Here is a 14,005-nt window from a genome sequence, read left to right on the forward strand (position 1 = left end):
TCGAAGCAATAGCAATTCATGATCTCTTATTCTCTTTGCATATAAAGAGAACCGAACTCATTCTGCATCAGAATCCCCCCACCATTTCCAACAGAAAAAATGATGAAAGAGCCCTCAGACCCTGTGTATCGTTGTTTTTGTCGCCGTTCTGTCAAATTCTTCTATCCAAATATCAGTGATCTTCCCAAAATTACAGTATCCAATTAAAAAAAATGGGGATTTTTATTTATTTTTTACTTTTTTTTTTTTTTTTTATCTTAACGACTATCCTTCCCCCGCACAGACTAAGAGATTAAAGAAAAACAAAGTTGAAACATTGAAGCTATATCCTATGAATACCACTTTTGGAAATGGTTAATATCAGCATTCTCAAAAAACAATATGCTGCGAAGCTTGTACATGATAAGTTGGTAACAAAATTTTACAGCTGCAAAGACATGAATTTGAGGGTTCTGACAGTAGAAAAGATTTCTTAATTATCAAGAGTTAAGCGTCCAAAACTCATCGAATCAGTGATCTTTACATGGGCTTGAATGATATAAAGTACTAGACAAGGAGTAATGGTAGGGCTTGTTAACGGCAAGTGTTTGTTAGGGTTGTCGTCTCATTGCGGAGAAAAATTATTAAAGGTAAAAGGTATATCCGAAAAATTATTATAGGTAAAAGGTATATCCACCATTAAGTTCGTTTCATTAGCACATCTCGTAACAGGCTCAGTTAATTAACCTTGTGCTAAATTTGTTACGGTAATTTGAGACATTTTAGAGCCAACGGCTGAATAAGCTTGCATTCTGGGTTTCCTGCATGGCTAAATATAATAAACAGTTTTAATGGAACTGTATAATCATTTATGAAAAGAAAAGGCAGGGGCCAAGAATGGCTTCCTTCTGTTGAATCCCTTGCTTGCGCCCAAAAACAACTAACTTGTGAAAGCTAGCAATCAGTAAGAAAGCGGACACATCTTCTGACTTATGGGGCCAATAAGTCCAAAAGTCATAAAAAGGAAAGTTCTCCTTCATGTCCCAGGACAATACACAAATCTATCAATGAAGCCTTAAGACCACTGGCTGGTGGCACTCACCATTCACCATCTGGAAAGATAAAGCAATATCTAAACATTCATCTTTATATTTACCGTTAAACCTGGGATTCCTAAAATTCAACAATTTGTACAGCAAAAGCCAAGTGGGGTTGTACACTAAAAAATCAATAGTTGTTGCATAAAGTTAACTGTGAAACAATATTGTAGGCCCGAAGGAACATATAAACAATCAAAGTGCAAAGAGACCCTGAATTCATGATACAGATTTTTCTTTTTTTTTTTCTTTTTTTAACTTTTCTTTGTTTTTGCATCAATTTGTACACAACATAATAATTAGAAATGACCTACAACAAGAAGTACACACACTCACTCTACAGTCAATGATATAATTAAAATGGTACCAGAAAATCCGATGAGCTCACCGCGCTTTCTTCTGGGATTTAAACGGAAAATTGCTCGGCGGTGATGGTGAAAATTCAAACGGCAAATGAGGTGGCTCAGCCTCACCAGTAAGCATCTCAACAATATCTTTCATTGTAAGTCGCTTGCTTGGCGATCTTTGTAAACAGAGGAGTGCAATGGTAATGCAAAGCAATGCTTGATCCTTATCCAAGGAATGAATAGAAGGGTCTACAAGATCCAAAAGCTTCCCATTATAAGCTAATTGCCTAGCCCAAGAAATCAAATTAGCCCTTTCAAACTCAGACATTGGAGATGCTGTTACTTGTAAAGGCCTGCGCCCTGAAATCAGAACCAAAATAAGTACACCAAAGCTATAAACATCACATTTCTCCGATAGCAGCCCACCGCCACCATATTCAGGGGCGATGTAACAAACTGTTCCTCTCATACTCGGCGTGCTGCTAATGCCACCGCTCTTGGGTATATCTCCACTGGCCCAATCTTGGCTACTTCTTCTTCCAGTTCTTAATTCACCACTAAAACCATCAAGCCACCAATCAATGCTACCTCTGCTAGTCTTATTCTTCCTCTTCTTTCTCTCTTGCACAACAACTTCCTCATCTTTTTGCCACCACATTTCTCCAACATTACTAGAATTCAATCCTCTTTTCTTCTTCTTTTTCGTTAACTCTTCGCAAAACTCTTCCTTCCACCATTCTCTAGGCTTCCTATTCTTTTCCTTCTTCCTAATTCTGTCCTTCTTCATCTCAAGTTTGGAGCTAGAACCATTATTCTCGGTCGAACTTGGGGATGCAACCCATTCGTTTTTGGGCCTTTCTTTCTTGATCTCACTCCCAATCCATTCCATAACATAATCTTTTACTCTCCCTGACTCTGACCCTGCTCCGTTGTCCTGCTTCCACCACCAATCCCGCCTCGAACCACCCTTTTTACAATTTCCGTTCAAATCTTTCCCACTCTCAACACTAATCTTATCAAAACAACCTTCCGCTGCACTCCCTTTATCAACGCCAACTTCCGGCGACAAAGTTACTGTATCAGTCTCAGGAGATACCTCAGCATCAAAAACTCTCACTACACAACTCTCCGGCGACCGATCAACACCGTTGCCGCCGCCAGCACTCTCTTCATAGGCAGTCACCACACTCTCAGTCTCCTCCAAGATCGACCCGTTATCCTCGTTAACATCTCTCTTCTTCACACACTCACCTTCAATCATCAGATCCTCAGTTTTCAACCGAGCAAGACCAAAATCTCCAATCTTTGCTTTAAAATCGCCGTCTAATAAAATATTGCTCGGCTTAATATCGCCGTGAATCACCGGCGGTTCACAAGAATGATGGAGATACTCGAGACCCTTGGCGATATCAATAGCAATTTCGAATCTTTTATTCCACTCCATTAGTTCTTCACATTTTCGATCCAGTAACGCGTCTTGTAAGCTCCGGTTCTCCATCAGCTCGTAAATTAAAACGAGTCTGCGACCTCGCCGATCGGAAGCGAAACCTAAGAGGGAAACAATGTGAGGACAGTCTAATGACGAGGCCAGCGAGAGCTCGTTGTGGAACTCGCGCTCGCCTTGGAGGGAACCGGAAGAGTCGAGTATTTTCACGGCGAGTGGTTGCGACGACGACGGAACTACGGCTTTGTAGACGGAGCCGAAGCCGCCGTGGCCGAGCCGGTTTGAAGGAGAAAACGACGCGGTTGCTCGACGTATAAGGTTATAAGAGAACCGTCGGCAGTGGTTGTGGTTTGGAGACTTTAAGTCCGAGGGAGCCGTACGGTTCCTGTAGAGTTTCCGGTAGGTGAAAATGGTGATGATGATAAGGATGAAACAGGTTAGAACAAGGGTTCCGGCGAGTATCGCGGGAAGAAAGTGAGCCTGATGGTTGTGGCGGCGGTGATGGATGACTGGTGGCGCCATCATCGACGGCATTGGCAAGGGCGGCGGCAGCGAAACTGAGAATACTGAGCGTGATGGCATTGCTGTAGATAGTTTGGAAAAGAGAGGGGTGTTTGAAATACAATATTAGCAGGTCATGGGTAATGGCCAGTTGAAGAAGAATTGAGAGTGGGGGATTTTAGTCACTGTCTCTCACAGTTAGGGGTCACAGCTAGCTCTGTTTGAGTTCTCTGTTGGTGCGTGTTTTCTTGTTTTTGTACATAAGTGGGCCCAATATGTGGTGGTTTCCTTTTCTATTTATTAGGATAAGACAATTGTTGTGTGACGTGGAACTTTTAGAGATGGATGCTGAGGAAGCCATTAGTTTGACTTTTTTGCATAAGTGGCGATAATTAATTAGTCCGTTGCTTTTCTACAGTAACTGTCATGTGAGTAGCTTTAGTTGTCATTTACTCAGGACCGATCGATCTTAAAGGTCATCGCGCGCGCGTGTATTAGAGCAGCATGAGCCACGCACCTCCTTCATGCTCGTGATAAATGGTGGAGAGTGATCGGTATCATAGACTCCAAGCGGTCTATTGTAGAGCTGGCCATTTGAATGTGGCTTTCCAACTTCTACGAGTTTTTACCTGGAGCAGAGTCCCAACGCGCTGATTAAATCGCGTGGACCCGGTTTCCTTTTGTTTTTTTTTTTCTGTTTGTCTATTTCACTTGCGGTAACTGAATACTGTTGATTTTGTAGCTACGCATAATTAACGTAAGCTCGTTTGTTGTGCTTGCGGCGACTTTTTCTGCGGCATTTTTCTATTTTGTGAAAGACCATTATACCCAGATGATCTTAGAGATCGACTTATCGTCAAATAGGGTGGTTTGGTAAATTGATGGGAACTCATTGACTTTGTAATCGTAAGTGGCTTCGTAAAAGGAATCTGAGGGGAACTTACGAGGGGAAAGGGGTTAAAGAATAAAACAAGAGCGAGACTGAGATCATGTGAGTCCTACTTTGGCTATTATGAATGACTGCATCACTTCTAAAAAGTAAATACCCATATATATATATATATATATATATATGGAATGACTACATCAAAGTCTTACAGCCCACGCCTGTCGGGAGAGCTGACCCGTGAGTGATATTTCCTAGACTGGGTACGCGATGATAATCTTAAAGAATGTGCTTAATGCCATTAATTAATTCAAGTCTTACTCCTAAACCCAAAAGATTACTCATAACTATGATAAAATAAGAAATGCTATTAATTAATTCAAGAGTTACTCCAAAGGACAAAGAAAATATTTGTGAACTGCCTTTTTTGTCTAGTGGTAGGTTGTTTCCCCTCACATTTTAAGTTTTCATCTAAGAATAGAAATTTTAATTTTTTCTTTTAATTAAAAATAATTGAATAAAAGTAATATTCTCTCTCAAAAGACTTGAGTGAAATAAATATTCTTTAAATATTTAGTGAGAATAATAAATATAAACAGTAGCTTATAGATTTCTAATGTTGACTAATTACAGTGATTATCTAATTATAAATATAAGTAATATCAGTAATAAAAAGATCCTGGACCCAAAAGATTACTCGTAACTATATAATGAAAATTATATTATTCTTTTCCAAAGATTGGCTACGATACGACCTTCGTGTTGCACCACGTGTCACAGATAAAGTTCTGATATTTTATGTTCACGGGATCAAACTACGTGAGATCATCGCCGACAGAAAGTAGCTTACTCTCCATTGGATGGGGTCTTGTTTGTGGTGTTTTAATTTGTATACAGTAGATGGATCTGAGAAATGACAGGTTGTTCGTTCCCTGTTCAAGATTCTAACTCACGAGAGCGACTATTGGCTTTGACCAGAGGGAGCAGGAGAATTGGCAAGCGAGCTACGAGCGATTATACTAAGTTGACGGATTTCAATTAATCCACGTAGATATGAAATAAAAATAAAACCAAACCACCTTCTTTACGAATTTAGAACTTGAAAAACTGAACTTCCTTTTTGTACAATGTTAAATGTTTGATGGTCTATAACAACATATTCAGATCCATGTATACGGGGACCCGAACGGAGAGGACAAGGTAAATGAAGTTCGGATGATAATCAATTTCCAAACAGCAGAAGACTCGCACTGTAGAAACTACTAGAGATATACGAGGGTTAAAATGAAATCTCTCAACCTAAAATTTAAAGTACAAACAGTGGGCCAAATTTCACGTTTTTGAGAAGTGGCACCGGAGTAGGCTTTGTACCACTATTTTCTTGGACAATATTCACTGCACTGGCTTAGCTCCACCGTTTTCTTGGACGCTATTGACAGGAGTTGTCGTGCCGCTCCTTTTGCTGGAATGCCCAGTGATGGTTCGGCCCATAAACTTTCCAGCCTTGCTCAAGCCACTGCCGACAGCTCCAAAGCCACTCCCAACAAGTCCAACCCCAGTACCAACACCGGCGGTCACAAGCCCAGCACCGGCACCAATACCAGTACCCACCATTCCAACACCAGAGCCCACCAGGGATGCTGCTCCATCTATTGCATCCATTGTGCTTCCTATAACTCCTGCTTCCTTCAGTTTCTTCCTTTCTTCTAGGAACCTCTTCTCTTCCTCTAGAGCAGACAACTGCTCCTCCTTGTTAAATTCATGATATAGTACCTGAAGTATATATATAAACCAGATAACTCCAGGGTAAAAATAACCAATAAAATACGCTAATACAGAGTAGAGAGAAACAAGAAAAATTCCACCAGATAGCACCCTGAAAAAGGATTTCACTTTTCAGAAAACAATCTAAAGCTCTGAAGTGAAGATACCACCACAACTCAAACCTCAGAAGTCCACCTTGTTGTGGGAGACAACTACTAATGGGCAATCGCAAGTCCATCTCTCTAAGAAAGGCCGACACATTTGGCATCATTTAGAAAATTCATTATGCAATCCTTCCTCACATAAAAAAGTTACAAACAAGACAGCAAACAAGTTCTTATAAAGAATAAAGGATTCATAACACACATACAAGAGAAGAAGTCTATTAGCAAAGAGGATTCTCATGAACTGAAAAGCAACAGCATGAAGTAAACCAATATCTAGTTACCAGCATAATGAACGATATAGTATTTACATTGGTATCTAAAACAACCTACTTAAAGAGATTAAAGCTATGTTTAGAAGCACCTACCTTTACAGTAATGCTTCCTCTGTCCTTCTTATCTTTTATTTTCAGCATATCAAGTGACGGTAGGAGTCTCAATTCAGCCTCTTTTGGAGTATCTGCTTCGAGATCAATCAAGGGCAGTTTCACTATTCCCAATCTCTTATCTTGCCCAATGTCCTTATCAAAAACCTATTTCAGGAGTAAAGAAACATCATTTGCAGCAAGGGAAACCAACTTTATAGCACTTTTACTCTGCAAGAGTTAATATTACATAAAAAAATATAAAGACTCCCGTACCGATGCTAGAGCCACAAACTCATTGTACAACCTGTATCATACAAACTGGTGTGGCATAAGTAGTATTGATTGGATGAAAACACAAAAGAATGAAAATAAATCACGTGGGCCATGTGTTTTCATCCAACCAATATTGTTATGCCACATCAATTGAAGTTTGTGGCTTTAGAATTACTGAAAAGGAAAAAAAAATGATGGATACACACAATGTGTTCAACAAATGGAAAATTTAAGCTCATGCAGATGGAGTTCAGTAGCACAAAAGAATTCAACCCTAGGTAGATGGGCTATGTTGAAGTTAAAATTGCGTAGCTCTATTTGAAACATGTTCAATTATCACAACTCCCAAATTTTTATACGTATATAATGCAACATGTAGAGGCCACACAACAGGTCTTACGGTTCAGTCATAGTATTAACAAGCTCTAGCATTATGGACGAACCATCTCAAATCTTCATGACAATTAAAGTATTTGCCCACCAGAAATATAGATGCAAATTCGTAGATATTTATAAATGTATATTAGATGCATATTGGACAAAGCGGCACCATATTCAGAATTTAAAATGGGCACCCACTGAGCAGGGAAAAACAGCAAGAAAATATAAACCTCAAAGATAAGTGACTGAGTCTCTTTGTCTTCTGCAATCAACTCAAATGTTTGATTCCAAACAGGATTCAGGTTGTTGTCTACGACATTCGTTTTAACCTTGAATAGCGGCTTGATATGCACAACAGCATATGGATCAGATTTCCCAATCATTTCCATGTTCTTCAAATTATTCGCTTTCACTATGGTCACTGCAACCTTCCCCTGAGGTTTAAGCTCTAATTCACTGGATAACAAAAGGAATGTTGTATCAGACTATTTTTCAGAAAAAGAAAACTACTTAACATCCCTATAATAATACACCAAACATCATGAATATAAATTAAATTAACTACATTGAGGATTTACCATATGCCAAACAACTCAAAACATTAAGAGGAAGAATGATTATTTTTTCCTATTTATATCAGGTTAGCCGAAAATAGATCCTCCGAGGTCCAAGCATCAATATGTGAACCAAACACCAGAAAATTAAGGCATAATGCAGGCATAAATATGTGAACCAACTCAAAATTCAGAAACTTTTGCCATATTCCAATATTATGTGTGACCAGCAAAAAGTGAGAACAAAAATAGCCGATAACAAATTACCTAGTATCCACAGGTATACCGCCAATCGGAACAACAATTCTATGAGGCCACTGAAGCATGTCTGTGATGATTGAATCCACAGTATCCTAACAATTGTGACAAAAGCAGAATCACGAATCTGAGTTAAAAAAAGAAAAGTAAAGGAAATATTAAAAATAAAATCAGAAAAATTACAAAGAATATAACTTACATCGATCATATCTGCAATTCCAGGAATGGCTGTCAAGCTTCCACCAACAGCCTTCAGTGTATAGTCAATTCTTGGCTTTGGCTGATTGAATGTACATGAGAATTAGTCAATTCAGAATATGTATGGAACTTTTCTAATACACCCATTAATTCATATAATTCAGTTCTGTTGTGGATATTGGCTTCTTTGAAAATACAAATACATCAAATACAAAATTTCGTTTCCAAACTTCCCTTTACATTTTAAACAAATTCAAAAGCTTGTCCTTAAAACAAAGGGACATCTGATAAATTGTGGAAACAGTCACTAACATTCAAAATACTAACAAGACCATCAACAATATATGAACTTTTTCTGGGACCAGTTATAGTCCAAAGCTAAGATTCGTACAATTGTTGAAGAATCAGAGGCATTTGAATATATTAACACATCTTACTACAGTTGTTTTAAATGTACCTCAGAAAGTAGAGCAACAACAACAGCAGAAATGCAGGGTATCTCTTCAGCAAGTTGGAAGATAACACGTATAACAGTAAAAACTTGAAGATCTTTCAACTGTAGGATAAGGCACCATGGCAACATCCAAATTAATAACCTCTTGAATGGTATGACTCCAAATACAAAGGAAGGAAAAAAAAACATGATATGACATGAGATAGTCTTCTGTAAAATCAAACACCTACTTGGATGGGTATTGAAGCAACCATTGCAGCTTCAACACCTAAAATAATGCTTGGATCACCACCCCACCGAAAATCAATATCCATTGTAATTTGACCTTGCTTAAGACTCTGAACACGGATGCCTGCATAATAAGAAATTATCCAAGCATAAGTGCTTAAGAAGGAACTGACAAGAAAATAAGAAGAGTGGAAACACAACCAGATGACAAAAATATTTCCATGGGTGAAGTATACCTTCAATCTTGGGTGCCACATTGCCAAGGGACAATTTGCTAAACTTTAAAGAAGTAATACCCGGAGGTCGGTATTCTTCCAGTAATGGTTCAACAGATTCTTTTATCACCAATTCTGCTGCCTGAAAACAAACACAGACAACGAGGTTGAATTTAACATTTCAGAGATTGAAACAAATTTGCATAAGGCAAATCTATTTGCTTTATTCTAATCTCTATTTCTCTCTTTGTTTTCGGTTTCCCTCCTCATTTCAGTTTCGGCATCTTTTCACTAATAAAATTTTCATTTCTCACAAGAAATACCTTTTTTGTCGAACAACTAAATAGAACCTGCCAACGCAAACACATAAAATCTACCAACTACAGCACAATATTTTTCCCTACCTCCTGTATAACAGTAGAAAAGACAATTTGTTTTAACACCTACAATAAACATGAACATTCAGGTGTTATTATATCATTCATAGAATGGTATCCTGTGATGTAGGTCCTCCTCATTTTCCTAGCCTTCTTTTGCATAATTTCTCTCATCTTACAATAGTAAAATTCTTACACTTCATTATTGAAAATTAAGGGCTCCAGGGTACACCAAGTTTGAGGAAGTCGAAAATTTATGAAATAGTCACGAGTCATAACATGCTGACCGGTACAAAAGAGGCTATAAGAATAGCTGAAAGAAGTAAGCATCTTATTGTACATTTAAATTTTGAGAAAAACCAGAGGCTTACATCTGCAACAAATGGCCATAATTTACTCAATTCCTTGTTCAGCCATTTCACCTGAAAGAGCCCACAAGTAAGGTGCTATGAGCTACACTTGACACTAAAGCAAATTCTAACAATCAAAATAATTCCAAAAAAAGAGAAAAAGGCATACTTTCATGAAACATGAAACAGAAAGCAACATAAATAAATAAGAATTAGAGCTTAGATACAATTTTTATTAATTAGTTGTGATGCAAATTGAATTGTCTTAGATACAATTTTTATAAATTCATTGTGATGCAAATTGAATTGTTCACGAATCTAATAAATCTTTAGGTCATATACCATTTCTTAACATTGACAAAAACATTAGCAAACTAGCAAAGTGACCTTTTGGAAACAATAGTCATAGTGTCATACAACTGAAGATTATTGCATAATATTGGAAAAAAGGATTCTATGTAGCGCAAAGAAAGAAAGGTTAACATAAGAACCATACAGGACAAACCAAAAGATAAAACATCAATTGATCAACTGAAATTTCACCAACCTGTTCATAAACAGGGAATGATATCCATATAGGAAAATTGTCGCCACAGATTTTCTTCAAATCATCTCTGTTAAGGGACCCAAGAATTTTGATATCAGCTGCCTGTATGAAGAATAAATACAATGAATTATGGTCATACAAACACACATCTAGATGGTTCAAAACTTTCAATACAGCAATAACCAGACATAGAACTTAAGGCAAAACGCAGCCACAAAAATTAAAGATACAGTGATGGTGGCAATTTCTACTATTACAATTTTGATTCAAAAGAGGTTCAGTTGATAAATCTTCCCGAATGTTCAAATTTTCAGACACATTCAATCAATCGAACAAGCAAGAAAAAATACAGAAACTAATTGAGTGAAATTTTCCAAACAAAAATTAACAAATAAAACCGACTGGTTTCGCTAAAATATCGAAAAAAAAAAAACAGAAGTACTTTTGCAATTCTTTTGGTGCTTCGGTATCTCATCATGTGCCGCCAGCCAGCCATCAATGCGATCCCGAAGATCATTCCCATGAAAACACCAGAAATTAACCCCATTTTCCTGAAATCCGAACAGAGTTACGCTTTATTTTAGCAAAGAAAATCCATAGAAGTCAAAACCTAGAAAATATCGAACAAATATCAAATAATTTTACATCTTAGAGACCTGAAAGAGAGACCGAGAGAGACTTACAGTGCGAAATTGGAGAGACTCAGGCCACAAGAAATTGTAATATGTATTTTGCGGATCAGAAAAAGACGACTTTCTGAAAAATAAATAAAATAAAAATAATTAATAAATAAACGAAACGTCGATCCCAGCGGGCACACTTTATAACTTTGCCTCCATCTTCTCTCTCTCACTAAACGTTAATCCGTTGATATTTTCGTTTCGGTTTCTCGCTCCAAATTTATGTCATGTCTTCATCCAGACACTGGGAGTTGGCATTCGCTCCACGAGATTGGTAAGAAAGCAATGAGAAAGATAAAAGCGGGCATTGAATCTGAAGTTGGGAATGTGATGCTCAGTGCTTGTGTAGAGGTCCAATCAAATACAGAAAGAAACTCCCCCCGCCACACGTCTGTCGACATTGAATTTCACGCAAGCATTAATTACTTAGTTAGTTGCACGTCTGTCGGTTACTGACCTGTTAGAAATATCTCTTTCCTAAAAAAAATTGGGAATTTTGTACTTGTGCCCCCGTACTTTCTCATTTTCTTGTTTTTGTTTTTGTTTTTGTTTTTTTTTCCTTTCCTCTTTTTACCTTCTTTAGTCTGGGATCTGCAATTCTGCAATCGTCTGAATAATGTTGTTATGCACTATAACTAAATTTTGTTTGCCTTTCCGCTTCACCGAAAGGCATGCTCATATAGTTTAGGTTGATAACATCCGTCATTATTGCACCAAATTTCTCTTTTTTTTTTCTTTTTTTTTAAATTTCACTTTGTATGTACATAAATTTTTTATCATCTGTTGGTTCGTGATTATCAGACTAACGTAACTGAAAGGGATCGCCTTGGTTTTTCCGCTATGCTGTTTGCTGGAAACACTATTCCTTTACGTCCGTTATGCTAAATTCTTATATTACTTCCTTCAAACTATCGTTCTTGCAACGGCATGATGGTCTTTTGTAATAAGACGTCAGATTCACGCCACGCAATAGGAAACCATGAAGCGAGAAAATCGAAGAGCATTAAAGACAAATGATAAGGATGTGCAATAAAATCCCGTAAAAAGGCATATCCATATCACGTGTTAATAATTAGTTATTGATTTTACATGTCGGGGACTATCAACAAAGAAAGAAAATGAATGGCTACAATCATTTTTCTCACTTAACATTTTTGTTTGAAAATCCAAATTGAGAAACAGTGAAAATATAAAAAAATAACAGTGCCAAAGAATATTCTCAATGCCTCCTATCCGTGGTAAAGCTCACTCTATTACTGCACCCAAACACATCCAAACCAAAACAAATGTAAATAAAAAGTCAAACATACCCTTCCACTACACGACAAGAAATAAAAAACCAAAATACCGCTCCTATCCCCGACTTCGCACCGTCCCTCTAGAAGGCTAGAAGAAGACTGGTAACGCCAATGAGCAGCGGAGACAATAGAAAGCGCATGTTAGCAACACTCCTAAGCGCACTATTATCTATCTCCGGCGATCCACCGTTGATATTAACCGGCGTCATCTGAGAAGTTTCGGGACCGGGCGGCTCGATGTAAGGAGGCGGAGGCGGCTGGTTGAGGCTAGGAGGCAAGCCGAGGCCGCGATTGACGGAGATCTCAAAAGCCACGCCACGCTGGCACTGCAAGCCATCTTCAGCGTCCGAGAAGAAGTAGTTAGTACCCGTCGTAGTCAACGGGACAGCAATAGTCACATTTTGACCAAACTCATTGCCGCCACCGTTGTAGTGGAAGGTATCATCGTCCGATGCGTCATCGGTTGTACAGCTGCTAAATGTAGTCTCATTGTAGGTTTGGATCACCGTCTGGTTAGTGTTCGTGTTGAAAACTGTTTGGATCGTGAGAAAATTGTGAAAAAAAAAAAGGAGAAAGAGGTAAAAGGAAAAAGAAAGTCATTTGAAATGAACTTACTGAGAAAAAGAAACTTACTGAGGTAGTCTCCAAGGTTGTAGGTTTGGTTAGCAGCCCAAGAGGAGTAGTTAGTGGCAGAGATGTTATTTATGGCGTCGAAGGACCAGCCGGCGGGGCCACCGACAGTGTGATTGGTGTACGCCGTTGCAGGGGTATCTGACGCTACGACGGTGATCAGGAGCGCGATCACCGTTAGATTTAGTAATATGGTCTTCATAGTTCATGTGCTGTCAGCGGTTTGATCTGATGACTTGCGAAGTGGGGCTTTCCGCTTTTGCGTCTTTAAAAGGAGATTGAAACTTAAAATATTCGTACAAGCGGTGTACCTAGTCCTCCTGGTTTTGGGCCACGTCGGTGTGGGGTCCAGGGTACATGTTCATACTTGAGTCAGATTTCAAACCGGAGCTTGTCTTAGGCGCTCTTTTATTCTAGTTTATATTAGTTACTCGTTCTATACTTTTGAATTTCTTAATTCGTGATTAGAGCTTGATGAAAAATTTTGATTGGTTATCAAATGTTAATCAAACGGGAAATATTGAACCCCCCCACCTCCCCCCCCACACACAAATGAAACAAAAAAGAAACCTTTTCACTGAAGCTGCATTGTTCTATAAGTTTGATATTCTCTTACCCCAAGTTCACCACCAGTGTGTATACTATAAAGCCTTCTAAAACCTTTTGAATTGATTTTGTGCTTATTTGTTGGTTGATACAGTTGACAGTGGGGTATAAGATGGGATCGATTCGTTAGGTAATAAGGTACTTTTTTGTCCCTGCTGTGTATCGATGTTTTATGAATTTATTTATTTATCACTCGTTTTTAATTTGCAAGGCAAAATGGGCTTCCTATTTCACCTCTTCTAGTTAATCAGCTGAATAATTTGAGGCCAAAAAATAAATAAATAAATAAAATGGTGTATCGTTGCTAACTAGCTAGAGACTTATAAAGTGGTGGCTTTCTCAGTTTCTCTGAGCGTTTTGATTGTATGGGGCAGAGTCGAAAGAATCTGACATGTGAATTGCAGTC

General features: G+C 38.2%; 3 protein-coding genes across 3 annotated transcripts; all 3 read right to left on the bottom strand.

Moving 5' to 3' along the window:
* Positions 1 to 1,277: 1,277 nt before the first annotated feature.
* LOC18047147 (receptor-like serine/threonine-protein kinase At2g45590) lies at positions 1,278 to 3,822 on the bottom strand. Its single transcript, XM_006445147.2, has one exon. It carries the CDS (start codon positions 3,447 to 3,449, stop codon positions 1,461 to 1,463), a length of 1,989 nt encoding a protein of 662 aa, XP_006445210.1. The 5' UTR covers positions 3,450 to 3,822; the 3' UTR covers positions 1,278 to 1,460.
* Positions 3,823 to 5,313: 1,491 nt separating this feature from the next.
* On the bottom strand, positions 5,314 to 11,539 carry LOC18047148 (synaptotagmin-5). The gene is made up of 12 exons (XM_006445149.2): positions 11,069 to 11,539; positions 10,828 to 10,936; positions 10,386 to 10,487; positions 9,860 to 9,910; positions 9,133 to 9,253; positions 8,899 to 9,020; positions 8,672 to 8,770; positions 8,216 to 8,296; positions 8,026 to 8,111; positions 7,435 to 7,660; positions 6,551 to 6,715; positions 5,314 to 6,027 (listed from the first exon to the last, which is right to left on the bottom strand). Exons 2-12 carry the CDS (start codon positions 10,930 to 10,932, stop codon positions 5,647 to 5,649), a joined length of 1,539 nt encoding a protein of 512 aa, XP_006445212.1. The 5' UTR covers positions 10,933 to 10,936; positions 11,069 to 11,539; the 3' UTR covers positions 5,314 to 5,646.
* Positions 11,540 to 12,301: 762 nt separating this feature from the next.
* LOC18047149 (blue copper protein) lies at positions 12,302 to 13,453 on the bottom strand. Its single transcript, XM_006445150.2, has 2 exons — positions 12,997 to 13,453; positions 12,302 to 12,895 (listed from the first exon to the last, which is right to left on the bottom strand). The coding sequence occupies exons 1-2, from the start codon at positions 13,193 to 13,195 to the stop codon at positions 12,444 to 12,446; spliced, it is 651 nt and encodes a 216-aa protein (XP_006445213.1). The 5' UTR covers positions 13,196 to 13,453; the 3' UTR covers positions 12,302 to 12,443.
* Positions 13,454 to 14,005: the final 552 nt, after the last annotated feature.

Source organism: Citrus clementina, unplaced genomic scaffold, assembly GCF_000493195.1.
Source record: "Citrus clementina cultivar Clemenules unplaced genomic scaffold, Citrus_clementina_v1.0 scaffold_3, whole genome shotgun sequence".
In the NCBI taxonomy this organism is placed as follows: domain Eukaryota; kingdom Viridiplantae; phylum Streptophyta; class Magnoliopsida; order Sapindales; family Rutaceae; genus Citrus; species Citrus x clementina.

Bases quoted from the DNA above. Each gene is read 5' to 3' on its own strand.
- LOC18047147 (XM_006445147.2), bottom strand. From the start codon at position 3,449: ATGCCATCACGCTCAGTATTCTCAGTTTCGCTGCCGCCGCCCTTGCCA.
- LOC18047148 (XM_006445149.2), bottom strand. From the start codon at position 10,932: ATGGGGTTAATTTCTGGTGTTTTCATGGGAATGATCTTCGGGATCGCA. The intron at 9,911-10,385 runs GTTGGTGAAATT...GGGCTCTTTCAG, and splicing joins CATTCCCTGTTTATGAACAG to GTGAAATGGCTGAACAAGGA. The intron at 7,661-8,025 runs GTAATTTGTTAT...TTTGTTATCCAG, and splicing joins GGTATACCTGTGGATACTAG to TGAATTAGAGCTTAAACCTC.
- LOC18047149 (XM_006445150.2), bottom strand. From the start codon at position 13,195: ATGAAGACCATATTACTAAATCTAACGGTGATCGCGCTCCTGATCACC. The intron at 12,896-12,996 runs GTAAGTTTCTTT...CGATCCAAACAG, and splicing joins CAACCTTGGAGACTACCTCA to TTTTCAACACGAACACTAAC.